This window comes from Budorcas taxicolor, chromosome 5 (assembly GCF_023091745.1).
Source record: "Budorcas taxicolor isolate Tak-1 chromosome 5, Takin1.1, whole genome shotgun sequence".
Taxonomy (NCBI): Eukaryota; Metazoa; Chordata; class Mammalia; order Artiodactyla; family Bovidae; genus Budorcas; species Budorcas taxicolor.
The window spans coordinates 157,599,119-157,624,413 of NC_068914.1; the positions used below are offsets into that span (position 1 = coordinate 157,599,119).

The following is a 25,295-nucleotide window of genomic DNA, read 5'->3' on the forward strand; positions in this document are numbered from 1 at the left end:
GGTGGGGGGCTCCCGTCGACAGGGTGGGTAGGTTAGTGGGCGTGCGGGTGGCAACTGCCAAAAACCACCCAGAGGAGCAGCAGAAAGAGCTCCAGAGAGAGGAGAGCTCTTTCTGGGTCTTCTTTGGGTCAAAAATAATCCAGAGAGGATTAAAGAAAAAAAAAAAAGAAAAAGAACGCAAAAATAACCCTTCCCAGTGCCCTCCCTTAGGTGGCTGTTCTGGGTGGTTCATTTTGGAGGATGCTCGTCTAATTCTGGGGGAGGACGATGGCCTGACATGGAGGACAGGGCTCTCTCTGCAAACTAGGGCTGGCCTTCATGGACCGTGCCTGGGGTAGGGGCGGCCCGGCCTGGACGGGGCTCCCCACTGACACTGCCCTACTGACCAGATGGGGCCCCTCAGCCCGCCTGAGCTGGAGTTTGGCTGAGGAGGCGCTGCTGGCAGCCCTGGTGAGGCTGGGAACCTGCCACTGAGGATGCAGGTAATGGCAGTGATTCCTGAGTGCCCAGCCCTGGGTGGATCGTAAACCCAGCCCAGCCTCCCGAGGCCTCACGCACCCGCCCCCAGGCTTCACACCCTCGGCGCCTCATCTGGGCGCCTTAGCTGGGCTCGGCCCTGGCAGTGTGCGTGGGCCTGGGCGAGGAGGGAACCATCTGGAGGCCACGGGGGCGGGTGATGGGAGCTTGTGCTGGGTCTCTCTCATGTTCCCGGGATGCAGAACATCTGGTAACCTAATGCTCCGGGGCCCTGGGCCTGCGGGTCCTGCGGCCGGCGGCCACCACGAGGCAGCAGGCCAGGCCTCGGCCTGTCGGCAGTCCTCGCGAGCCCCATCCCGGGCGCTGGCTGAGCAGGCTGCGGTCAGCCCGCTCACACTCCAGACCATCCTTGTTTCAAAGAGAGACGGGGAGAGGTAGGCCGCTGGGCGGAGCAGGAAGACCAGGCCCCTGATGGCCGGCGGCCTCCGCCTGGGGGCCGCGCCCACCCCTCCCGGTGCCCGTGTGCCTGCCTGGAGGCGCTCAGCATGGCCCGCGCGCACGGGATGGGGGGAAGCCTTGCCTCCCGGTGGCCAGCGGGCTCAGCATGGACTCTGCGGTCACGGCCTCAGGTCAGACGCAGGCCCCTTCCGAAGTTTACCACCGAGCCCTTGGGCCCCCCAGGAAGGGTCTGAGGGGAACACACTTTCCATCCAAGGGCAGCACCCCGGGCCCCCAGTCTGTACTCCAAAGTGTGTCCGGGGCCAGCCGGCTGCCTCCTCAGTCCCACAGGCTCCCGGCCTCTGTAAATGGAGGGGGCGAGTGCCCGGAGAGGCCGTTTCCTCGGTTGGGGATGTCGGCGACAGCTGGGCTCATGCTCGCTCACGGGAGAAGGGGTGGCAAGGCGTACTTAGCGTTACTGAAGAGCAGTTCCCGCCGCGCCCGCAGACAGAAGTATATATATCTTTGTATTTATATTTACACGGACATAGTCCTCAGTTAGATGCTCTGTCCTGGGGAAGCACACATCTCACTCTCCCCTCCCAGCTCCCCTCTTCAGTCCCATCAGGGAATCCTGAGGCTCCGACAACACCCTCGCCCAGGGCCTGGGCCCTGTGACCCAGAGGCACCTGCGGGTGTGACGCTCCACAGACATGGAGCCTGGCTCATCGGAGTCCCCAGCCGAGCCTTCATGCACCCCTCCTTCCACGCCCTGGCCTCCCGTCCCGGATTCTGCCTCTGAGCGCCTCCCTGAGACATGGCAGCCACGGCCCCTATCTCCCCCAGAGCACCAGGTAGAGGGCACGCATGCTCTCCAGGGGCCCGCTCTGCCTGGGACCTGCCCAGCTGGTGGCCGAGGTCCCGGCCCGGCAGGCATCCGCTGGGGCCGGCCTGGGAGCAGCAGGTGCCCTCAGTGTTCTGGAAGGGAACAGGCAGGGTGAGGGAGGGAGACAGAAAGGCTGCCTTGAGCAACGTTCTCCCACTGGAGCGGGGTTGGAGGAGGGCAGCTGGGCTGGGCTTTCTGCCTGGACTTGGTCTCGCCATCCACTGGCTGGTCAGCAATTCCCAAAGGGCAGGCGCCACGGCGGTTCCCAAGCCAGTGTGGGGGGGCCTGCGGATCCGCCTTCGGCTTCGACTGTGGAGGGGCTCTCCCCTCTCTGGGCAGCCGGCACCCAAGCAGGGCCGCCGTCCCTGCATTACTTGTAGGGCCGCAGGAACCGGGACACCTTGGAGCGCAGCAGTTTGATGAAGGAGCGAGGAAACATCTCCTTGGACTCCTGGGCCGTGTACTTGAAGTAGTTCTGGGGGTGTGCCAGCACGTCAAAGAGGGCCTTGATCAGCTTCTTGTCCTGCAAAACACGGCGAGGCCCAGGGTGAGGGGCCTGTGGCCAGGCTGGGGCGGGCGTAGCTCCGGCCACTTGCCTCTGCAACCCCCCGGGACCCTGAAGGGGTCTGGGGGTGTCTGCAGGGATGCAGCTGGGCTGGCTGGTGGGTTTCAGGACCCTACAGGCTCTGCCATACAGAGCATTGCAGTGTTAATAGCCTGATTGGTTTTTTAATAGTCTCCTGGTTTTAACTCTTGGAGTTCCACTGACGTTTTACCTTAAAAGGGTATGCTACAAAAACAGAACAAGACAACCCACCATGCGGAAAACGAGAGCATGTGGAGTGGAGAGCGAGGCTTTGGAGCTGAACCAACCCCCACCATCTCCCCCTAGAGTCCCCCCATCGTTGCCCCCTAGAGTCTCCCCATCGTTGCCCCCTCGAGTCCCCCATCGTTGCACCCTACAATCCCCCAATGTCTCCTCTTACAGTCCCCCACAGTCGCCCCCTACTGTTCCCCGACCGTTGCCCCCTACAGTCCCCCCAGCATCACCCCGAGTCCCCCATCAATGCCCCCTACAATCCCCCAATGTCTCCTCCTACAGTCCCCCACTGTTGCCCCCCTACAGTCCCCCCAGGATCACCCCCTACAGTCCTCCCAGTGTCACCCCCAAGTCCCCCAAATGTCCCTCCTACGGTCCCCCCAGCATCACCCCCTAAGTCCCCCCAATGTCCCCTCTACAGCCCCCCACCATTGCCCCCAACGTACCCCCTACAGTCCCCCCAGTGTCGCCCCCTAAGTCCCCCCTACAGTCCCCCCCCGTTGTCCCCCTAAGTCCCCCAAAGTCCCCCCTACAGTCCCCCAGCATCACCCTCTAAGTCCCCCACCATCTCCCTCAGCTCCTCAACCCTGGGGATGGCCCTTCTGTTGTGCCGAGGAATGTTTCATCCATGTGGGGTGATGATTCCTGTCTCAGGGATGAGAGCCAGGAGCCTGGCTCAGGGGCGCTTGGCACAGGGCCGCCTGGAGGGTCCAGGTGGCTCGCACTCAGGCGCCGGTACTCACCAGGTGCAGCCCTGACCAAGCCCGGGGTGGTCATCTGTAAAGTGGGGCGATGCCAGCTTGGAGGAGAACCCTTAGGGTGGGCCTGAGGCTGGCTGTGGCCCCCCGAGGCCCCCAGGCTTGGTAGGACGCGCTCGGTGACCAGCAGCCACCGGCCCACGTGCTCGTCTTCTCCAGTGGCCGTCTTGGGGTCTGACTGGTCCCAGTATGTGGGTGTGCATGGACACTCACGCACCCACGCCCCAGGAAACACTGGTGGGGCTCCTCCCACATGCTGGGCGCAGCACCAGGAACACAGGGCTGAGCGGGAAGCCCTTGCGGGGAGTTGGGGGGAACCAAGCAAAAACAGGATGAAACTGTGATAAACTGCAGGCCTGCTGGCCAAGAAGGGGACCACATGGGGCCTCCGAGTGCGACCTGGCTAGGGAGGTCCAAGCAGGCTGCCCAGAGGAGAGCTGAGCTGAGAGCAGCAGGATGGGAGGGTGTGCGCTGAGCAGAGGATGGGAAGAACGTTCCTGGGAGGCCGTGGCCAGGGAGTGGGGAGCAGAGGCCTGAGAGCTGCTGCGGAGGCAGGCGAGGCCACGCCAGGCTGGGCTGTGCAGGCCAAGGCCTGGACCTTAGGGGTGGGGACACCTTGGGTTCTGGAGCTGACGGCAGAGGGCTGGGACGAGGAGAGTTAGGCACTGTCAACCGGGCAGGTAGCGGGAGGCCAGAGGACCCTGCGTTTCCCGCTCAACAGACAGGCGCCTGAGAAGGGAGATGAGGGGCTCCGTGCTCCAAAACCCCCAGGTCTCGTCCAGGTACGGCAGCACGGGTCAAACCTCTCGGCTTAGAAACTGCCTGCTGGGTGCGGGAGCGCGCAGGCCTGTGCGGGAAGGCTCTGTGAGCCGCCCTGTTTCTCAGGCTCCAGGCCGGGCTCAGAAGGCTTGCTGGGGCCATCAGCCAGGAGGAGGCGGCAGCTGGAGCAGGAGTCGGGTGGGGGCTGGCTGGCCTGCTCTGGTCCTCCACGCCACCCTCAGCTCCCAGGCGGGGGGCGCTGTCTGCCCAGGGGCTGGGCTGGGGCCAGACCCCCAGACCCCAAGCAGATCCCTGGGGCTGGCTCTTCACGGTGAGAACCCAGACCCTGACTCGGCCAACGCCTGCCGTGGGATGGCCCAAGCAGATCCCTGAGGCTGGCTCTGCATGGTGAGAGCCCAGACCCTGACACGGCCAACGCCTGCTGTGGGACGGCCACAGCCCCCCGCATGACTGGGGGGGGCTCCACTTCTCCAGACGTGCTCAGGATGGGGAGGGTGGTGGAGGAGTCTCCTGATGTCAGACACCACCCTGTCGGATGCTCCCCATTTCACAGATGGGGAAAGCGAGGCCCCCGGCCCGAGCCCACCACCTTTTCTCCTCCTGTGACAGCTCTCCTCGCCTCATGTCAGCGTGGGTCTGGGGTCTGGGCTGGGGGTGGAGGGGCCCCTGATCATCCCAGGATTACAGGATTGCCTCCCGGAGAGAAGCTCACTCACTTTCAAAATTTCCTGGTGATTCTCTGAGGCGTAGAGCCGTCCGTCGCGGACGATGTCTTCGATCAGCTGCTGGTAGTCCTCTGCCAGGATGGGAACCCGAGACCCGCAGAGGGGGAAGGAAGGAAAGTGAGGTCAGGGGTGGAGGGCGAGGGGCCCGCCTGCCCCCGCTCACCATCAGCCTCTGCCCTCCCCCGGGGCTTCACGTTGCGGGCTTTGTCTTCCCCACCCACACTGGTCTTCCCCTAGAACACTGCCTCCAACCCCCCAAACCCTGCTTGGGCAGCACCTCCTGTGGAGGCCCGCGGGTACCACCCGTACCTCTCGTGGGTCCTGTCTGGCCCCCACCCTCCCCGACGGCTGGAGCTCCCTGAGGCCGGTGGCGTGGGATCGGTCTGGGTCCCTAGGGCCAGGCTGGGTGGGCAGGATGGCCAGACTTACCGTCGTAGGTGACATAGGGCACTTGGAACCCTTTGCCGCTGTTGCCTTCGTTGGATTTGAACTGGATCCAGAGCTTCCGGGAGCGGGAGGTAAAGGCGATGGGCCTCTCGTAGGTCTGGCAGGTCTCATAGGTAGTGATGGATGTAGGTGAGGCTGGGGGCGGAGACGCATCACTGTTGAGCTGCCCCAGATTCACAACCTCACCTGTCCCTGCCCGCCTGCCTCCCCAGCAGGCAGCTAGGCAGCACTTGCAGCGCCCAGCCCCCCAAACACTCCAGCTCTCCGGTCCCCACGCATGTCCACTCTGCCTCAAATGCCCTTCCCCAACCTCACCCTCAGGTCCTGCGTCCCTCTGAAACCAGTGTCCGTGCCCCCTCCTCCAGGAAGCCTTCCTGACTGCTCCACTCCCACCGTTTCCTCTCTGCTCTGGAGAACATTGTATTTCAGCCCCTTTCTACAGGCTGGTCACTGTCTTCCTGCCACCTGCTCCTCAAGGACAGGGCTCATGCCTGCACCCAGGACAAAGCTGGGGCTGGGAAGAAGGGTCAGCTCCCTGCCTGGTGAGCAGATGAGCAAGAGGGAGCCGGCTAACCCTTGGGGTGCCTGGGGCTAGCCAAAGGGTGCCCAGTCCTTCCTGCTCCCTGGGGAGCTCTCCTGGGGCTCTTGAGAGGTGGGAGAGGCTGGCTCCCTAGAACCCGGCCCTGGGGACGCACAGTGAAGGGCAGGTGCTGGGGACGGGGGAGGCAGGGAGGGCAGTGGGCGGGGATGGTCCCGGACTGGGCTCTGACTGGCTGGAGGAGCCTGGGCAGGTGCCTCGCTCGTCCTGGCCCCGACGCCTCATTCACACGCAGAGATGGGGCAGGGGGTGCTTCTGCTCATCAGTGACCCGGAGCGGGTGATGCAGGCACCCGGGAACCAGGCAGCACACAGTGGACGAGGCCTCTGCACCCCCGTCCCCCCATTCTCTTGCTCCTCCGGCCAGTCTCTGTGTGTCAGACTCATCCCAGGTCCCCGGGGGCAGGCACCGCTGTGTCCCCCTCCTCCTTCTCTAACATTCTGACCTGGGGCTGGCTCCTGGTGGGCGCTGTGGTCCTACCACAGCGGGGAGGTCCCCCGCCCCCGGCTGAGGCACATGCTGTTCCGGGGGGGTAGCGGGTTCTACCCGGTCCCTGGGGACTCAGGACCCCTCCACCCTTCCTGCAGCTGTGGCCTCTGGGCACGTACTGCTGCTCAACCACTCCCGAGGGGCTGGGCCTGCCACCTGAAGTCTCACCCTGAGCCCCCACAGGGTGGCGAGCCGACCGGCTGCAGAGGGAGGGGTGGGCCCTGTGTGAGCGCCCAGCCTGGTCCTTCACTGGCCCTGCAAAGCCCTGCGGGATAGGGGTGCTCCTGGGGCTCACCCTAGGCGGTAGTGTGGCAGGGTGTGGGGGACAACTGGGGTGGAGAGTGGCTGGCGGTCAGTGTCAAGATCTGGCAGGTCCTCGATCCCCACGTGGAGGGCACACCCCAGGCTCTCCCAATCCTTTCCTTGCCGTGCGGGAAAGCCCAGCCCTCGGGGTTAGATGCGAGCGCCTGGACGGGCACCTACCGCTCTTCCTCATGACCAGGACGTCGCCACACTCATCCTCGATGGGCAGGAAGATCTCGGGGACCACGACGAGGATCCTGCGCTTGGGGGGCGGCGAGATGTGCCACACACACTCGGCGTTGGCCGGGTAGTCGCCGGGGTAGTTTGGGGACTCGATGTAGCCCGTGTAGTCGCCGAGCTCGCCGCCGCAATGCTGGTCTGTGGGCACCGTGGCCCGCAGCCTGGTCAGGCTGGCTGGCCCTCCGCCGCCGTGGAGGCCCAGGGACGGCTGGCAGGTGCCCTGTCCCCTCCTGGGCCCTCCTCCCCCGGCCAGGCCCTGGGCTGGTCCTTCCTCGGGGACCCCGTCCTGGCTGTCCCCCTCTTTCCTGGGTGCCCTTGGGGGCCTCACCTGCAGCTCCGAGGCTGGGCCTCATCCTGGCCTCCCACCTGGCGCCCTCGACCCCCAGCTGGTGGGCTCTGGGCCCTGCAGCTGTCAGCTCTCTGCCAGGCCCCTGCTCCCCTCCCGGGTCTCAGCCACGGCCACCTGTGCCCAGACGTTCCCTTTCTCTCCGCTGACTTGTCTTCCATCCTTTGCGCTCAGCATCCCGAGAGCCCCCCAGGCGCCGGGTGTGGCCCTCCGCACAGAGCAGGCAGGCTGAAGGGCCAGTAGGCCCCCAGCAGGGGCAGGAGACACGCCTCCCTTCCTTTTCCATTTTAGCCAAGAGGCCAAATGTGACTTTTGAATGAGCTAACTGGTTCCTAGCTTAACCTGATAAAAGGAAGTTAGGCAAAGAAAACTGAGTGTAAATACTAAATATACAGGCTTCCCCGGGGGCCCAGTGGTAAAGAATCTGCCTGCAAAGCAGGAGCCGCAGGAGACGGGGGTTCGATCCCTGGATTGAGAAGATCCCCTTGAGAAGGAAATGGCAACCCAACCCAGTATTGTTGTCTGGAGAATCCCATGGACAGGGGAGCCTGGCGGGCTGCAGTCCACGGAGTCGCAAAGAGTGGGACACAACGGAAGCGCCTTAGCACGCACGCACTAAACATACTTAATTTTCTCACGTGTTCTCATTTAAAACTCTTCTTCTCACTTCCTAATTTCTGGCAAGTGTGTCATTTTCACCTCATCATTCCAGAAACTTCCACATTAGGACGTTTAAACATTTAAAACCTTGCCTCTACTGAGCTCCACCGGGAGGCTGCGTGCCCAGTGAGGGCAGCCCCGGCACAGGGACAGCGTCCACCCCGAGGAGTAAGTCTTCTTCACAGGCCTCTAGGCTGTGACCAGCAGCCCCAGAAGCGGTAAACTGGAAGGGCCGGAAACTGATCGGGGAAAAGGTGAAATACTGGAAAATAGGCCCCAAAGGACACTGAAAAGTGAGTCAGAAATCCCTCAAGACAGCATCTTCTGGGTCAGGCCTGAATGATGTGCTGGTTTGAGGCTGGGATGTGGCCTGTTTGCGACTGGCTTCTGCTGCCCACGCTACTCATGGCTGAAACAGAGCCTCCTACAGACACAGCGTGGCCATCTGGTCCCCCCGTGGTGCCCAGACCCTGTACACACCGAGCACCTCGCTTCCCATCGCTCAGCTCCTCTGGTCTGTGCCTTCAGAGCTGCAGGGTCCCCTCGGGCAGCTGCCCCCAAGCCTCCCTGGCCGGGCTAGGGCTTTTCCCCCCACAGACTGGAGCCTGGAGCCGGGGCCTGGCTGGGCACGGGTGAGCCACGGGCACCCACAAACAGTGCCATCAGGCCACTCGGCGGAGCCCAGGCTGGCTGCACCCTCCACACCCGGGCACCCCACCGCGCGCTGTGCGGATGTGACAGGGTAGGGAGGGGTTGCCAGTCTCCCTGAGGACACACCACGAGGTCACGGCTCACCCTGCCCCCACGACCTGTCCCCCGCCCTGCGCCCTGTGGGAAGAGCAGCGCTCACTTTTGCAGTGAGTGACGTTGGTGGAGCCGTCGAAGTCCGTGCTGGTGTTGCCCGGGCAGGTGATGCAGTGGTTCTGGCCGAACTCGGGCTGGTAGGTGCCGACAGGGCAGCGGATGCAGCGGTGGCTGGTGGTGTTGTAGTGGTGGCCGGGGGAGCAGTGCACTGCCGGGGGAGTGAGGCGGGGTGGGCATTCTCCCCGGGGCTCCCTGCCCTCCGCGGCTGACTCCGCAGAGGCGGAGGCCCTTCCCCACCTCTGGGTGACCTCCCACCCATGCCCAGGCCCTGAACCGCCTGACCCTCTGCGCCTGGACCCCACCCACGACCATGCAGGGTGCTCTGGGGACCGCGGGGGTCAGAGCAAGCCAGGCAGACGGAGCCCTGCCCCAGGGACAGCTCCCTGCTCAGGCTGCGCCCGTCTGACCCTCTGCGGCTGGTAACAAACGGAGAGTGAGATGCTCGGGGCGCACGTGGAGGGAGGCCAGGGGTCTGGTGTGGGGACTTGAGGAATGCGGAGCTGGCCCCGACAGAGGGTGTGGCTGGAGCAGAGGTCGGGGGTCACGGTGAGGCCTGGGCTTTCCTCTGAGCAAGCAAGACCACCTGGAGCCTCCCCATGCCCTTGGCTGCTGCTCTGGGAGCGGGCTCTGGGGGAGCTGGGTGGGGGCTGGGGCGGAGGCCCCGGGCAGGATGGGTCAGGGCCGTCGGGAGCTGGTGGCGGCCTGGGTCGGTTTAGAAGCTGGAACAGTCTGGCTCTGTTTAGAAGCTAGAGCTGCAAAGGTTGCAGACAGACTGGGGGTGGGGGGAGAGGGAAAGAGGACTCAGGGTGACGCCGAGGTTCCCTAGAGACCTGGCAGGAAGTTCCGCGGTGCACCGGAGGGGGCCTGGGCTCGTGGACTCTGAGGGGCTTGTTAGACACAGCGTGGAGACGTCGGGCAGGAGGGCAGAGCTGAGTTCAGGGGGAGGCTGGGCTGGGGACAAGCTGGGGTCATTCGGGCTCACGGATTTATCCAGACTCAGAAGCGAGTGCCTGGGGGCTGGGACTGGCCGGCTCTCCTGGTCGGGGGTGGGCGGGCCCTCCTGGGGTTGGGGGCAGACCGGCTCTCCTGGGGCAGGGGCGGGGGCGGGCTGGCCCTCCTGGAGGTGGGGTGGGGGGGTGGCCTGGCCCTCCTGGGGGCCGGGATGGGCCAGCTCTCCTGGTCGGGGGTGGGCCGGCCCTCCTGGGGTGGGGGGCAGACCGGCTCTCCTGGGGCAGGGGCGGGGGCGGGCTGGCCCTCCTGGAGGTGGGGTGGGGGCGGGCTGGCCCTCCTGGAGGTGGGGTGGGGGGGTGGCCTGGCCCTCCTGGGGGCCGGGATGGGCCGGCCCTCCTGGGGGTGGGGTGGGGGGGGTGGGCCGGCCCTCCTGGGGGTGGGGTGGGGGTGTGGGCCAGCTCTCCTGGGGGTGGGAGCGGGCCTGGGGCACAGGCCAAGGGGAAGCAGGAAGCGCGCTCCACAGGGGCCGTGCCACCGAGAATGGACTGGGGCTCCAGCAGCAGAGGGATCCTGCGGGCACCGGCTGGGAGCACAGGCACCGGGATGGCCGTCTGTCCGGCCGGCGGGGATTCAGAGAGGGTGAGACGGGAGGAAGCCCAGACACACTTCTGGGGGACGCCAAGAGTAAAGGCCAGGACCCCTGGCAGGAGCTGTGGGGGTTTGGGGGCTGGAGAGCCAGCTGGGAGGATTCAGAGTTTGTGGTGGGCCATCAGTGGGTGGGCAGGGCTGTCCATCAGCAGAGAGCCAGCCTTGGGACAGGGGTGGAGAGTTGGGGACATGACCGTGGCAGCACTGAAGACCTCTGATCTCTGACCTCTGACCTCACCCCACTGCCCCTCTGCCTCTTGCACTTCCTCCCCTCCCAACGTCCTCCCAGCGCAGCGCAAAGCCCAGTGCCTTGAGGGGCGGGCGGCTGGGGGCCCAGAGCTCCAGACTGGAGCTGCTGTGTTTGCCTGCCCTCTCGTCTGAGACTCTCGGGCGGGCGTGGATTGGCCCCCTGCTGTCCCGGTCCTTGTGTGCAGCACAGAGCTGGTCGCCAATGTCCCCTGCCTGTGGGCTCCAGGCTCCTCCTCTGATCTTGGGCGCTTGCCACGGCAGGGAGTGAGAGGCGTCCAGGGAAACTGTCCCTGAGCAGAAGGGTTGGGAGCGGGGTCGGGGGTGTGGGGGTTGGGGGGGAGTCCTCACCTTTGGCCTCACAGTCTTGGAAGGAGGCGGAGCCCTCATGCTTGGTGAGCAGGCCCCCTCCACAGGGGAAGCAGCCTGTGCGCCCAGGTTCAGGCTGGTAGGTGCCCACGGGGCAGGCCTGGCAGGGCCTGAAGCCGTCGGTGGAGAAGGACCCTGGAGAGCACTGGCCTGGAAGTCAGAGGTCACGGCTCAGGCTGGGGGAGGGGCGCTTCGCTCAGGCCCTGCCCTCCGTTCAGCCCTCAGCTGCCCAGGAATGGCTGCAGGCAGCAGGCAGCAGGCAGCCAGGCCTGGGGAGGGGGAGGGATGCACAGTGTGGCCTTGGCCAGGCCTGGCGTCTCTCCTACCCACTGGGAGGGCTGCGGGATGAGGAGAAGCGCCCCTGCTGTAGAGCTGGGAAGGGTGGCCCCCACGGGTGGAAGTGGGAGGTCATTTATATCAGGGGCCTCTGCCCGGGGGTCAGGCCAGGCTGTGTCTTCACGTGAGGGGGCAGCTCCCTTGGAAAAGACCCTGATGCTGGGAAAGATTGAAGGCGGGAGGAGAAGGGGATGACAGAAGATGAGATGGCTGGATGGCATCACCGACTCAATGGACGTGAGTTTGAGTAAACTCCGGGAGTTGGCGATGGACAGAGAGGCCTGGCGTGCTGCAGTCCATGGGGTCGCAAAGAGTCGGACACGTCCGAGGGACTGAACTGACTGCACGGAACTGATGCTCCCCGGGCTAGCTGCCTGGCTGGGTCTGAGCAGAGGCAGGAGGGTCTGTGAGGTCCCTAGGGCACAGCTGGGACAAAGGGAGGGGACAACATATTCCAGCAAAGAGTCAGGATGTGGAGGGTGTCCTGGTGCTGAGCAAGGCATGTGTTCAGGGCCTTCTCAGCCCAGACCCTGGAGATTGCTGCTCCCCCCAGGGGCCTCTCCCCGTGGCTCGGTTGGGAAAGAATCTGTCAGCAATGCAGGAGATCTGGGTTCAATTCCTGAGTTTGGAAGATCCCCTGGAGAAGGGAATGGCAAGCCAGTCCAGTACTCTCGCCTGGAGAATCCCATGGACAGAGGAGCCTTCTGTCCATGAGGTCGCAAGAGTCGGACACTACTTAGCGACTAAACCACCACCACCACCAGGGGCCTCTCTGGGGCAGAGACCACACTCCTGCAAGGGGCTGGGCCCGAGGGCAGGAGGCCGGCCTGCAGGGACTCAGATCTGATCCCTTCTGTCCCCAGGGAAGGCTGGAGGTTACCGCCGCCCTAAGGGAGACCCTTCCTCCCCCATTCTCTTGGGTAATCCCCACATGGCCTGGGAAGGGAGGCTGATGGGGGGAAGATGATGAGCCCATTCCCAGATGAGTTAAGTGTGGGTGCTGCTGCTGCTGCTGCTAAGTCGCTTCAGTCGTGTCCGACTCTGTGCGACCCCATAGACGGCAGCCCACCAGGCTCCCCCGTCCCTGGGATTCTCCAGGAAAGAACACTGGAGTGGGTTGCCATTTCCTTCTCCAATGCCTGAAAGTGAAAAGTGAAAGTGTGGGTAGTAAGTGGAAAAGCTCTTTGCAAACCAAACTGGTTGGTAAGTTGAGAAAGGGTTCTCCCAACCACCTTCGGGGCAAACTGTGAAGTTCTCTGTGCGGGGCACGGTGCTCGCCTGGCATCTGGCCACACTCCACGAAGCATTCTGGCCCTGATGGGTGCTTCACGAGGGCTCGGGTGTTTGGTGAGCCATAAAGCACTGCGAGCCTCCGCTGCCAAGCCGCCCTGTGAGCCAGTGATCAGCTGTAAAGTCCTTTCCGACCAGCTCAGGGCGGTTTGGAAACGCACTGCGTGCAGCTCACTGAGTACAGCCCAGCACCTGCTCACCACCGTGCCTGCGCGCTGTGGGTCTTCAAGGCGCTCTGTAAGTGCAGCTGCGTTGACGTTCCCCCCAGGGCTCAGCTTTGGGAACCTCAGTGCAGGCAGGAGGTGCCCCGTCCCCCCACCGCCCTGCCCTCCTCCGAGGGTGGGCCCCTACTCACCTCCGCACTCGGATACGTTGCGGGCACCAGCCAGGCCAAGCCCGTCGCTGCTGGGGCACGGTGTGCAGCTGAGCTGGCCGAGCGTGTCCTGGTAGGTCCCCGGTAGGCACGGCACACACTGGCCGGGCTCTCCGCTGAAGTAGGTGCCAGGCCCGCAGGCCACTGTGGGGGGCAAAGTGGAAAGACTGCTGGGGGCCGAGGTGCGGAGTGGGGGCCAGCCGATCTGGCTGTCCATCTCCTGGCACCCTGAGCCCAGGCTCTGTCCTTCCACAGAGGGCACAGCTCTCATCCCTGGGGCCCAGACCCTTCCCAGAAGCGGCGGTAGTCAGGCAGTGGTCGTCAGGGTGGACTCTGGTCTCATGCCTTCTTCTGGCTGCTGCTGCTTAGGGCCCTCCCAGACCCCTCCTCTCAGCCCTCTGGTAAGGGGCCTCCGCACGTTGCCCTCCAGCCCCGACCCCTCGCCCGTGGACCACCTGCCTCCGGGATGGACCGCAGTCACTTCATCCAAACGAAGCCCCCCTGCCCGTCCCTCTCCATCCCTCTGTGGGAGCTGCTACCTGAGGCTGTGGGGGGCAGAGCAGAGGGGCTGAGGGAGTGACAGGGCCCCAGGGGGCTGAGGGTACAGAGATGCAGGACTGAGGAGAGCCCGGGGAAGCTGGCAGCACTGATCACGTAAGCACACTGACGAGGAGACAAGGAAACAGGCTGGGAAGATAAGGAGGAAGGGAGGTGGACGTCTCCCTGAACAAGATATTCAGAAACATGGAAATAAAAAAGCAAGGTTACAAAGAAACCGAAGGTATTGAATCGGAGGTGCTGGTACGAACTCGTGGTTTTATAAAACACACAGATGTGCCCCGCCCCCTCCGCCACACACACACAGACACACACACATGCGTGCGCGCACGAAAGCATTATGGAGCAAATGCTGTTAGCCGTCCACAACGGGGGACTCTGGACAAAGCAAACGTGGACATTCTTTGTTCTGTCTGGCAACGTTTCTGCAAGTTTGAAATGGTTTCAGAGTAATTTATTAAAAACGCATGAAGGGTAGCACCGCCAGTCCCCCGCCCTCCCACTGAGTCGCGGGCGGCACTCTGCCTCCTGCCCTGTCTGCCCCCGCCGCCCGGATCCTGCCTTCTCCCCCGCTCCTGCATCTCTGGCCTAGTCTACGCCGTCTGCTCTGGGAGTGTGTCTCCACGCCAGTCAGCACCTCCCTGAGGGTGACTCACGAGCTTCTCAGCTAGCCGGGACCCCTCTCCCCCACGTTCCCCCAGATCAGAAAACCACGGCCCCTCTGCCCAGGTGGCCCACACCCCGGGAGCCGTCCTGGAAGCCTCCTTCTCCCCCGCCTCCCCCTCCAAAGCGTGCTCTCTGGCTCTCTCTCCCACGTCCGCCTCTCCTGCTGCCCCTGCTTCCAGGCCCCATCATCTCGCGCCAGGTCTCCCCTCCTCCTCCACCGCCCCCCACCTCGGCCGTCCCGCAGCTGAGGGCGGGTGAGGCTGCGCCCACTCGGTACGGTCCAGAGCGTCATCCCACGGCGCCCAGGGCCGCCCCGGGCCAGCCAGGCCCTATTCTGTCCTGATGGTGTGTTTGCCTGCTGGCTGCCTGCCTTCTTTCCCATGTAACCGTGGACCCCGCTAGAACAAGGACTCTTGCTGGGTTCACCTCCTAGCCCCCTGCGGCTGGTTCTGAAACCATCCCCGACTTGATTCACCGGTTCTGGGGCACTGATTGCTAGGGGCACTGGTCACCAGCCTCTTTCATGAGACCTGGCTGCCTGTCCTGGGCCTGCTGTGGCCAGGCGCCCCCCTTGCTCCTTGCAGCATGGCCGCCCCCCCAGGAAGCCCTCGGCCTCACAGGCATCTCTGCCGGGCTCCTCCTCTGCCCTTGGCTCCCACGCGCCTCCTCTAGCCACTCACACTGGCCCCACACCCTCCAGGCCCCTTGGCGGGGGCCTTGCTGACCTTGCTCTTCCTGCCTGCCCTCCGGGGGCGGGGGTTGCTATCTAACACCAGCCATCACATCTAAGTGCTTCCCTTGGGGGGCCTCCTTGTCCCCCGTCCCCTCCCAACGTGTCTGTCTCCCCTGTGAGCTGTGACCTGGGCTGGATGGACAGAGGCAGACAGCAGGTGACGGGCAGGGACTCACCGCATTTGCCGTCCTGCGGCGTGTGGCCGGGGCCGCAGGTCCCCGGGCCCTCTGGGGCCTTGGCCGGCCGCTGGGCCAGCTCGTACTCGGTGCCCGCGACCTGCACGGAGAAGTGCTGCCGGCTCAGGGACTTCCGCAGGGTCTTGACGGCGGCCTGCAGGCTCTGCTCCGCTCGCCTCCGCACGCAGTCGGCCTCACAGGTGTCTGCAGGGGCGGGCGAGACCCAGGCTCGCCACCTCCCCCGGGAGAGGCCTCCGCCACCACATGCCCCCCTCCGCCAGATGCGGGGGCAGCCGGGCCTCTGCTCGGGGAGCTTTCCCGCAGCAGCAGCAGCAGCAGTGCTGGAGAGGGGCGCGGGAGGGCTGGAATGTCTGACAGGCTGGGGACCCAGGCTCCGAGAGGTGTGAGCAGTTCGAGGCCCCGAAGCAGATCTGAGAAGCAGGCAGGCTTCTGCCACCGCGATGCATCTTCCCTCGCCGGGCACAGCACCCTCATGGGAGCCCCTCCAGCCACACCAACACCCGTGAGGCTGCCTCTGTCTCCAGCACAGCGTTACAGCCCTCCGACCTTGAACCCGGGGCCCCTCGTGGCCTGGAGCCCTGTGCCTTGCTAGCCTTGATGCCCCGCACTCAGACTCGCCGTGAACTCCGCCTTCTGGCCGCCCTTCCCCGCGCCTCATCTCCTGAACACACCCCGCTCTCTCCGCCTCTGGGCCTCTTCTATTCCCTCCGCCTGAACACCATCCCTGCCACCTGCTTCCACTTGGTGAACTGTGATTTTAGGTCCTGGTCCAGATGGCACTGCGTCTTGGGGGTCCTGGGGCCCCTCTCTTGGGGAGGGCCCTGAGCACTGCACCCCGTTCGTTCTTACACGCCCACCATCCAGTGTCTCCCTTGGCCCTGGGTGGGTGTGTGCCCCCTCTCTGCCCCCTCCATGACTGGCGGTGCCGCCAGCATGGGGACCAGAGTTTGTCCCCTGTTTCTGTAGCGTCCAGGGCCAGGCATGCCCCGCACACACTTGCTAAAAGGCCTCTGCTCCTCTGCCACAGCTCAACACTCATTTACAGCGCGGAGGGGCATGAGGAACACAGTCCAGCCCACAAGGCCCCTTCTGGAACCTGGGAGAGACCGGTGCTGGGTTCGCGGTCCTGGGGAGGACCTGCCTGGCCCGGGTGAGGACAGAAGGGAGGGGAGAGGTGGCGTGGCCCTCCCTGCAGCCCCAGGCCTGCTCCTGCTGCGGCTCCGGCCTCCTTCTCCACCCTGGGCTGCGCAGCTGCTTTGAGGCCCCACTGCCGGGGCCAGCTCCCCCGCCTGCCTGGCCAGCCTCCACATCCGGGAGCCATCGTGGCTGGAGTGGGGGCCTGGCTTCAGGCCCAGCGGATCCCCGCCTGCCCTCCCTGTCTGCCGTCCTCGTGGAGGCTCTCAGCACCTCGCGAGGGGACCCCTCACCCACCTGAGGCCTCTTCCACCTTTGTTTCCACCTCGAACTCGGCCGTGATGTGGGTCACCTCCTTGGATGGAGACTTCCGGCCGCGGCGCCTCTTCTTGGAGGAGTCACACTTGAGGGTCACAAAGGTCATGTGGCAGTTTTCTGGACAAGGAAGGGGCCACTGTGGAAAAGGTGGCAGGGGGCGGGGAGCGGGGGTCCCACCTTGCCTAAGAGTCCAGGCTCAGATGGGCACACAGGCTGGAGAAGGCCAGGGTCTCAGGATGGGCCCTGGGGGACGGAACCCTGTACCCACCCCATCGGGGCCCTCACAGCGCTGCCCATGGGGCCCCTGGAGTGTCTCCCTTAGTGAGGCCGTGCAGCCCCAGCTCGGGGTGACCTGGCCCAGGTTAGGCCTGCCAAGCGCCTGGCTTTGTCAGGTTTTAGCAAACAGAGCTGGCGTGCTTTCTTTTGGCCCTGTTCTCTGGCTTTCCCCGTGGAGGTCCCCTGCCTGGAACGCCCTTCTTGGCCACCCTCATTCAAGAAAGGGCTCCTTCCACTTGGACATGAGCCGGCAGAAAGCCTCGCTCTGGGGGGAGCTCGCTGAACCCCAGGGTGAGGTGGAGAGAGGGGCCGCGGGGATGGTCTTCTGCTGGTACGCTGGTTTTCATCCCCAGGGACACCACCGCAGTCTGCGGGGCACCAGGGGGTCTCCGAGGGCCCCACTGCCTGCCACGTGGGCTGGCACTGGGACGGCCCACTCACCCAGCAGCAGCTGCCTCGGGGCCTCCTTGGCTGGCTCCCGGCTTCGGGGCCAGAGGCGGCACTTGGCGTCTCGGATCTTGAAGCGTGCCTTCTGCCTGATGAGGGCGGCGGGGGCACCTGGGAAAGCCCACACCCAGTGGTGGCCTCTCCGTGGACAGTGGGGTGGAGGGGGCCAGGCACGGCAGAGGGGGAGGGCCTGAGGGTGAAGGGGCCCGCTGGGGGGGCCGCGTCCCCTGGGAGCTGGGGGTGGGGACCTCTGCAGGCTGACGTCTCTCCCTGAGAAAGCGCGAGTGTGGACGGCGGGGCCGAGCTCAAGCCAGAGGTCAGCCAGCCAGAGGTCTGCGGAGGAAGAAAGGCAAGCCTCCCGCCTTCTCCCTCGTCACCAGAGTGAGTTTACGTGGCTCGTGCCTTCGGGAAAAGGGGCAGCACACGCGGGAGAGGGGAGCGCGGGAGGGAGGGGCCTGGAAACGACGCAGATGCGCAGAGCCCTGACTCCTTCTGAGAGCAGCTCACAGAGCCCACGGTAAAGACTCCTGGAGCCACGGCAGCTTGGCGTCACACGGCGAATGCATCAGACGTGTCACTGAGTCCAGCATCCCGAACAGGGAGGGCTGCCGAAGCACCACCTCCGGCTGCGCGGAGCTGGCTGCGCCCCGGGGGCCAAGAGCGTGTGTGTTTCTGGAACTCCTGGGGCGGGGTCTCCCAGCAGAGCCCCGACTCCGGGAGCTTGTACAACCTCATGTCACAGCACATGTGACTCATTTCCCTGAAACGGAATCTGAGATCCACAGACTCATAGCACTCACTGGACCCGTGGCCCAGAGCCTCAGAGGCGGGCAGGCCCTTCGGTGGTGCACAGGCCCTGGGCTGGGCCTCGGCCTGCAGACTGGCCGCTTCTGGGTCCTGGCCCTGCTCTGAGCTCCCCAGCACCCTGAGCCATATGGGGCAGGCGCCAGGTTGGGAGACCTTCCCAGGCCGTGCCCCTCCACTGGTGACCCCTCCATGACCCTGCTGGTGCCGGGTCACGTGGGTGAGCTGCAGCCTGGACAGGCTGGGGACTCTACCTGAGCAGCTGGGCCCGGCACTGGAGCTAGTGACGTTGCGTTTCTGGAGCGCCTTGCCCTGGAGGCTGGGGACACCGCAGCTCAGGCTGTAGCTGTTGTCCGAGTCTGTGGAGAGGCCAGTGGTGAAGCGGGCCTGGGTGCCCCTCTCTCCCAGCACCCCAGATCCTAGGGGCCTCCGGGGGGTCACTAAATACGAGGACGGTCGGGACTGACCCTTACGTCCGCTCATTCCTGCTCCACGACCACGGGCTAAGTGTCTGGGCAGGAACGAGTCCACTGTGCTTTTGAGGAGGATGCTGTGGCCCCCAGAAAGCCAGACAGCTGCCCAGGACCACTCAGTGACCAGGGCCGGGGGTCCTCTGTTGGGGTCCTTTCTCAGAAAGCAGCAGGGAGTGGGGGCTGGATCCCAGGGGGACACAGCCCTGCCCCCCTCTCCGCCGCCCCTTCCCCGGGACAGCCTCAGTTACCTGGCATGAAGAGTGTGTGGCCGGGGCAGGCAAGGGAGCAGCTCTCCACACCGCCCGCCTTGCCGCAGGACAGCTGGGCCGGGGGTGAGGCCTTGGCCCGGGAGAGGCACCTGCCCGTGTCTGGGGAGAAGGAAGACACACGAGAGGGCTTGAGGGGCCGGGGAAGGCCTTTAGGAGCCGGCAGGCCCCTGAGCGTGAACCAAGAGGAACTCCCGCCGCCCGCTGGTGCCCTGGCCAGACCGTCTTGGTGGGAGGGGGCTGCGGAACGGCAGAGTCCACATGCATTTGGATGCAGGAGGACGCTGGGCCTGGGGAGAGGCGCGCTCCCCCGACCCCAGTCCACGCTCTCTGCGAGAAGGGTCACACTGTGTGCCCAGACCTGAGGGCGGGGCTGGACCCTCTCCAGCAGCGGTCCCTGCCCATCCGGGGAAAGGAATGGCTGAAAATGGACATGGGCTTCTTGGTAGTGACCGACCTCGAAACACGGGAGGGCCACTGGGAACCCCTCTCTGGGGCAGACCCCAGACACATCCACTAGGTGTTTGAAGATGTCCTGAACCGAGCTCTTCAGAGTTTCTCATGTGTTTATCTTTTGAGGATAAAACGTTTTCCCCAGACCCCTAGGAAAAAGACTGACAGTTCTATAGGCAAGGTAGACATGAGAACTGGTCTCATAGGACCTTCTAGAATTGATCGGTGACACCTGCCTCTGGGAGAGTCACCGTCTGAGTCCATCATCAGTGGTGGATTCGCCCGGAGAACGGGTGGACATAGAAGACTTAGCTGGATTAAGACACTGCAGTGGGGAATTGCCAGTTTGGATGAGCTTCAACATGTGCCTAAACATTTTCAAAAGGAGTCTTAGAAGGTAAACCATCTAGAAATAAAAACAGACTCATGGCTCTCCAGATAAAACATCCAGCCCCCCAATAAACACAAGACCAGAAGTCCCCTGTTCCCAAAGAATCAAGAAGCTATGAACAAAAACACCTGCAGATAATCCAAACAGAAAGGGCCGCTGGATGAGCCAGTGTTCTCTCTGGTTAAGAAACAGAGGACGACCATCCACCCCCAACCTTCCAAGGCAGACATCAACCCCTAGCAGTTCCCTGTACTTGCTCCGACTTCCTAGAGGGGGTCGTCAAGAACTGCAGATGAACCACACGGCTTTCCTGTGTGCGGGGGGCCACCGCCCCTGCCCTGCACATGCCCGCACATCCTTGCGGGGACACGGAGGACGCAGAGCACTGCCAGATCTTTTCCAGGGCCATTTCTCGGGGGTTCGTTTGCAGTGAGCAACCTCTAGGAGTGAGGTCTCATCTCCCTCCAGACAAGAGCAGCCTGGCTTCCGTTCACTGTAACAGTGAGTGATGAGTTCCCCAAGCTGGGTGTCCTTCAGCTGGGATGCAAGCTCCCTGTCTGCATAGCATCCTCTGGGTGGATGAGACCTAGGCGGCTGCTTGCTGAGCTGTGGGCTCAGAGACCATCGGACTCTGATCTGGGGGTCTAATGTCTCCTGTGGGTGCCCACAGAACAGGGCCGGGCTAGCTTGCTCAGCTCTCATGCAGGGGAGATCTGACTCCACCATGCCTACCATCCATCTTAACCATCTCAGAACATGGAAACCCTCAGAAAGATGTTTAAAGTCACTTCCCAGGTGGTGCTAGGGGTAAAGAACCTGCCTGCCAATGCAGCAGACACAAGAGACACAGGTTCTCTCCCTGGGTCGGGAAAATCCCCTGGAGAAGCGCATGGCAACCCACTCTAGTATTCTTGCCTGGAGAATCCCATGGACTGAGGAGCCTGGTGGGTTACAGTCCATAGGGTCGCAAAGAGTCAGACATGACTGAAGCAACTTAGCACAGCACACAAAAAACAAGAGGGAAGGCAAACTCAGTTCAGTTCAGTTCAGTTCAGTCGCTCAGTCGTGTCTGACTCTTTGTGACCCCATGGACTGCAGTACTCCAGGCCTCCCTGTCCATCACCAACTCCCAGAGATTATCCAAACTCACGTCCATCGAGTCGGTGATGCCATCCAACCATCTCATCCTCTGTTGTCCCCTTTTCCTCCCACCTTCAATCTTTCCCAGCATCAGGGTCTTTTCAAATGAGTCAGCTCTTTGTATCAAGTGGTCAAAGTATTGGAGTTTCAGCTTCAACATCAGTCCTTCCAATGAATATTCAGAACTGATTTCTTTTGAGATGGACTGGTTGGATCTCCTTGTAGTCCAACGGACTCTCAAGAGTCTTCTCCAACACCACAGTTCAAAAGCATCCGTTCTTCGGTGCTCAGCTTTCTTTATTGTCCAACTCTCACATCCATACATGACTGCTGGAAAAACCATAACTTTGACTAGACGGACCTTTGTTGGAAAAGTAATGTCTCTGCTTTTTAATATGCTGTATAGGTTGGTCATAACTTTTCTTCCAAGGAGCAAGTGTATTTTAATTTCATGGCTGCAGTCACCATCTGCAGTGATTTTGGAGCCCCCCCAAAAAGTAATAAATTAAAGAGGAGGAAAAATGTACATTTGCCTTAAAGTAAGAATACCTGGTTGTGAAAGAATATGACAGAAGGCAGGGAGGAGGCATATTTGAAAATCTTGGAGCGGCAGGAGGCTTGAGGGGACATGAACTTGATTTGCTTTGGTTTATTAAAACCTTTCTAACCATCGTCAGTTCTTTCCTGAGTCCCAGCCTGCACCTGCTCCTCTGGGATCGTCATCAGATGAGCCTCCTTTCCCTGCGTCAAAGCCCTAGCATGTGGGGCGGGGGGTGGGGGGTGGGGGGCTACACTGCAGATGGAGCTGGCAGCTGAAAGACACCTGAGGGGTTATTTTTTGAAGTCTCAGAAAATCTTCCTCCCCCTAACTCAGATCATCGCCGATGGGAGCCTTAACATACCTCTCTTAAGTATGATCAAAAAACAGAATCCCTGGGGCAAACTTGCCACAGCAACTGGAGAAGAGCCCAGGAAGAGCCCAGATTACTATAAACCTTTCTTTTTTCATTTTTGCGTCAACATGCAAAAATTAGGCCAGGCTCTTGGGACAAACTCAACAACACAGGACGCATCTGTGAGGAAAGCTTGTCCCCGCTGCCTCAGAACAATCACAGCCTGGGATAAAGTAGTCGGAACGTCTTCGGACCTTGTACTAGAACCGCCTTCAAGTCTGAAGGAACCATATGTAGCACGATCCCTCCCGTGACTGGGAAAAGCAGAACAAGTACTTTTTCTGCTTGTCAGTGAACTTATGGTGTCTGGGTCCTCACACCGCCGTTGAGCAACTCTTGTACCTATTCTTTTTTTCAGCCACATTGCAAGGCTTTTGGGATCTTAGTTCCTGACCAAGGGCTGAAGCTGGGCCACGGCAGTGAAAGAGCCAAGTCCTAACCCCTGGACCACAGGGAATTCCCTCTCCTAGCCCTTTTTGGAGGAGACACTCACCTTCGTGTGTCTGTACTTCCCAAGGATTCATACACAGAACAGACCTTGTGGATGCTTCACATCGAATCCCAGCTTAACATTGTTTTGCTGATAGGACTTCTGAATAAAAATGAAGACACCCTGAGAGTCATATCCAGGCCATCCTGAAGGAAGCCAACCCTGAATACTCATTGGAAGGACTCGTGCTGAAGCTGAAACTCCAATCCTTTGGCCACCTGATGCAAAGAACTGACTCACTGGACAAGACCCTGAGGCTGGGAAAGACTGAAGGCAGGAGGAGAAGGGGACGACAGAGGATGAGATGGTTGGATGGCATCACCGATTCAATGGACATGAGTGTGAGTAAACTCTGGGAGTTGGCGATGGACAGGGAGGCCTGGCGTGCTGCAGTCCATGGGGTCCAAAGGAGTCGGACACGACTGAGCGACTGAACTGAACTGAACGTCCATCTCTGACTATGGGCAGGAAACCTCTGTTTTCAGAGCATCCTAAGGTGGCATGCATCCACCTGTGTGTACCTTTGCCTTTTCTGTTTAGGAACTTAACACGTTAGAGAGGCTGCAGGTTCAGGCTTAGAGCCAGTCAGAGCCCCTCCAGGCTGGAGGATTCATGCATGTCCAGTTCAGTTCAGTCGCTCAGTTGTGTCTGACTCCTTTAGACCCCATGGACTGTACCACGCCAGGCTTCCTTGTCCATCACCAACTCCCAGAGTTTACTCAAACTCATGTCTGTCGAGTTGGTGATGCCATCCAACCATCTCATCCTCTGCCGTCCCCTTCTCCTCCTGCCTTCAATGGGTGTTAGAGGAAATGTTTTTCGGATCGTCACGCGATGATGCTGCTCAGGCCAAAGTCCTTGGGCAAGGACCAAGGGGACCATGGGTTCCACCACACACTGTGTCTGGCCTCTTACTCTGTCAGGAAGCAGGGCGAGAAATCACCTTTTAAGACCCATGAGGGATGACACCCGGTGGAGCCAGGCGACCCCTGGGACCACCAGATCAGCTCCTGCAGGTGTCTGCTAGCATCGTCCTAAGACCACGCTTCCTTCCTTGTAAGGACAGACTGGTGGTGGCATTGAGGCAGTGTGGGTGCGAGGCTCTTCCAGGGGAGAGGACATGGCCATGTGGCTGCGACTGTCAGAATCCTGGGGAAAGTGTAAAGATAGGACCCGGACTGGAACCACCCCCTCAGGGGCCCTCTGAGCATCCACACATACACTTCATGGCCACAAATACACGTAATTTTGGGGGGCGGGGCTCCAAAATCACTGCAGATGGTGATTGCAGCCATGAAATTAAAAGACACTTACTCCTTGGAAGGAAAATTATGACCCACCTAGATAGCATATTCAAAAGCAGAGACATTACTTTGCCAACAAAGGTCCATCTAGTCAAGGCTATGGTTTTTCCAGTGGTCATGTATGGATGGGAGAGTTGGACTGTGAAGAAAGCTGAACACAGAAGAATTGATGCTTTTGAACTGTGGTGTTGGAGAAGACTCTTGAGAGTCCCTTGGACTACAAGGAGATCCAACCAGTCCATTCTGAAGGAGATCAGTCCTGGGTGTTCTTTGGAAGGGATGATGCTAATGCTGAAACTCCAGTACTTAGGCCACCTCATGTGAAGAGCTGACTCATTGGAAAAGACTCTGATGCTGGGAGGGATCGGGGGCAGGAGAAGGGGACAACAGAGGATGAGATGGTTGGATGGCATCACCGACTCGATGGATGTGAGTTTGAGTGAACTCCGGGAGTTGGTGATGGACAGGGAGGCCTGGAGTGCTGTGGATCATGGGATCGCAAAGAGTCGGACACGACTGAGCGACTGAATTGAACTGAATAGTATATTTACTTTCTGGATGAATTGAAATAGGCTCTTGTCGGAAAAAAAAAAAACACAGCACTGAAATATTATCAAAATATTATCCCCAAATTCCTTATTTGGGATATTTAAACTAATGTACTTAGCAACATATAGACACATTTCACTGGGAAAGTTATTCATGAATTACTCATAAACTTCATGGTCTTTATTACCCCTAATTTTCTTGAAAAATAAACGTTTTTCAGAACTTACTGTAAAGCAACAATTTAGAGGTCTGAGGTTTTTCAGAGAACCTCCAAAAGCAGTTCACAGAAACTGATTGTTACCCAAGATTCTCAGAACTGGCCCATGGCTATGCAGGGTGGAGGCTTGTGCCTAAGACCGCTGGAATAAATTCTCCTAGATGTTTGCAGCCACTGATTTCCACACACACTTTTGCATTCCTTTGTTCCTCATTCCTTCGGTCACGTTTCCCCTCATTGTGTGTCTAAGGGTGTGCAGTTCTGACTTCTCCCATCATGTTTCCCTTGCAAATAATAACTCATCTAGATCTAGGCTGTACTAAGTGATAACCACCAGCCTGATTCTTTTAATCGGTTCTCCCAAGCTATTGCTAGGGAAGCCAATATTGAAAAATGGTGTTAAGTATGCTGTGCTCAGTCGCTCAGCCGTGTCTGACTCTTTGCAACCCCATGGACTGTAGCCCACCAGGTTCCTCTGTCCATGGGAATTCTCCAGGCAAGAATATTAGAGCGGGCTGCTATGCCCTCCTCCAGGGGATCTTCCCAACCCAGGGATTGAACCCAGGTCTCCTGCATTGCAGGTTGATTCTTTACTGTCTGAGCTACCAGGGAAGCCCACAAATACTGGAATAGGTAACCTATCCGTTCTCCAGGGGATCTTCCCGACCCAGGAATCGAGCCGGGGTCTCCTGCATTGCAGGCGGATTTTTCACCAGCTGAGGTACCAGGGAAGCCACAAAGTACGCTACACAAACCTAATTAAGTATGATCCTCTTTGTAGACAATACATAAAAAGAAGTAAAATGCCCCTGGACCAGGAGAGGTCAACTCAGCTGTCTCACAATGTATCTTGACTATCTGTCACAACGCCACTCACAGACA

At 61.2% G+C, this 25,295-nt stretch overlaps 1 protein-coding gene across 1 annotated transcript in view; it reads right to left on the minus strand.

Annotated features, from left to right (window-relative positions):
- Positions 1-2,171: 2,171 nt before the first annotated feature.
- SCUBE1 (signal peptide, CUB domain and EGF like domain containing 1) overlaps positions 2,172-25,295 on the minus strand; it is a 123,374-nt gene continuing 100,250 nt past the window's right edge. The window contains exons 12-23 of the mRNA XM_052640176.1: positions 18,899-19,018; positions 18,432-18,536; positions 17,368-17,484; positions 16,630-16,767; positions 15,178-15,381; positions 13,027-13,188; positions 11,028-11,195; positions 8,818-8,979; positions 6,902-7,099; positions 5,314-5,466; positions 4,876-4,955; positions 2,172-2,324 (exon numbers count right to left, since the gene is read on the minus strand). Coding sequence (XP_052496136.1) covers positions 2,172-2,324; positions 4,876-4,955; positions 5,314-5,466; positions 6,902-7,099; positions 8,818-8,979; positions 11,028-11,195; positions 13,027-13,188; positions 15,178-15,381; positions 16,630-16,767; positions 17,368-17,484; positions 18,432-18,536; positions 18,899-19,018 — 1,760 coding nt within the window. The remainder of the gene's footprint in view (positions 2,325-4,875; positions 4,956-5,313; positions 5,467-6,901; positions 7,100-8,817; positions 8,980-11,027; positions 11,196-13,026; positions 13,189-15,177; positions 15,382-16,629; positions 16,768-17,367; positions 17,485-18,431; positions 18,537-18,898; positions 19,019-25,295) is intronic.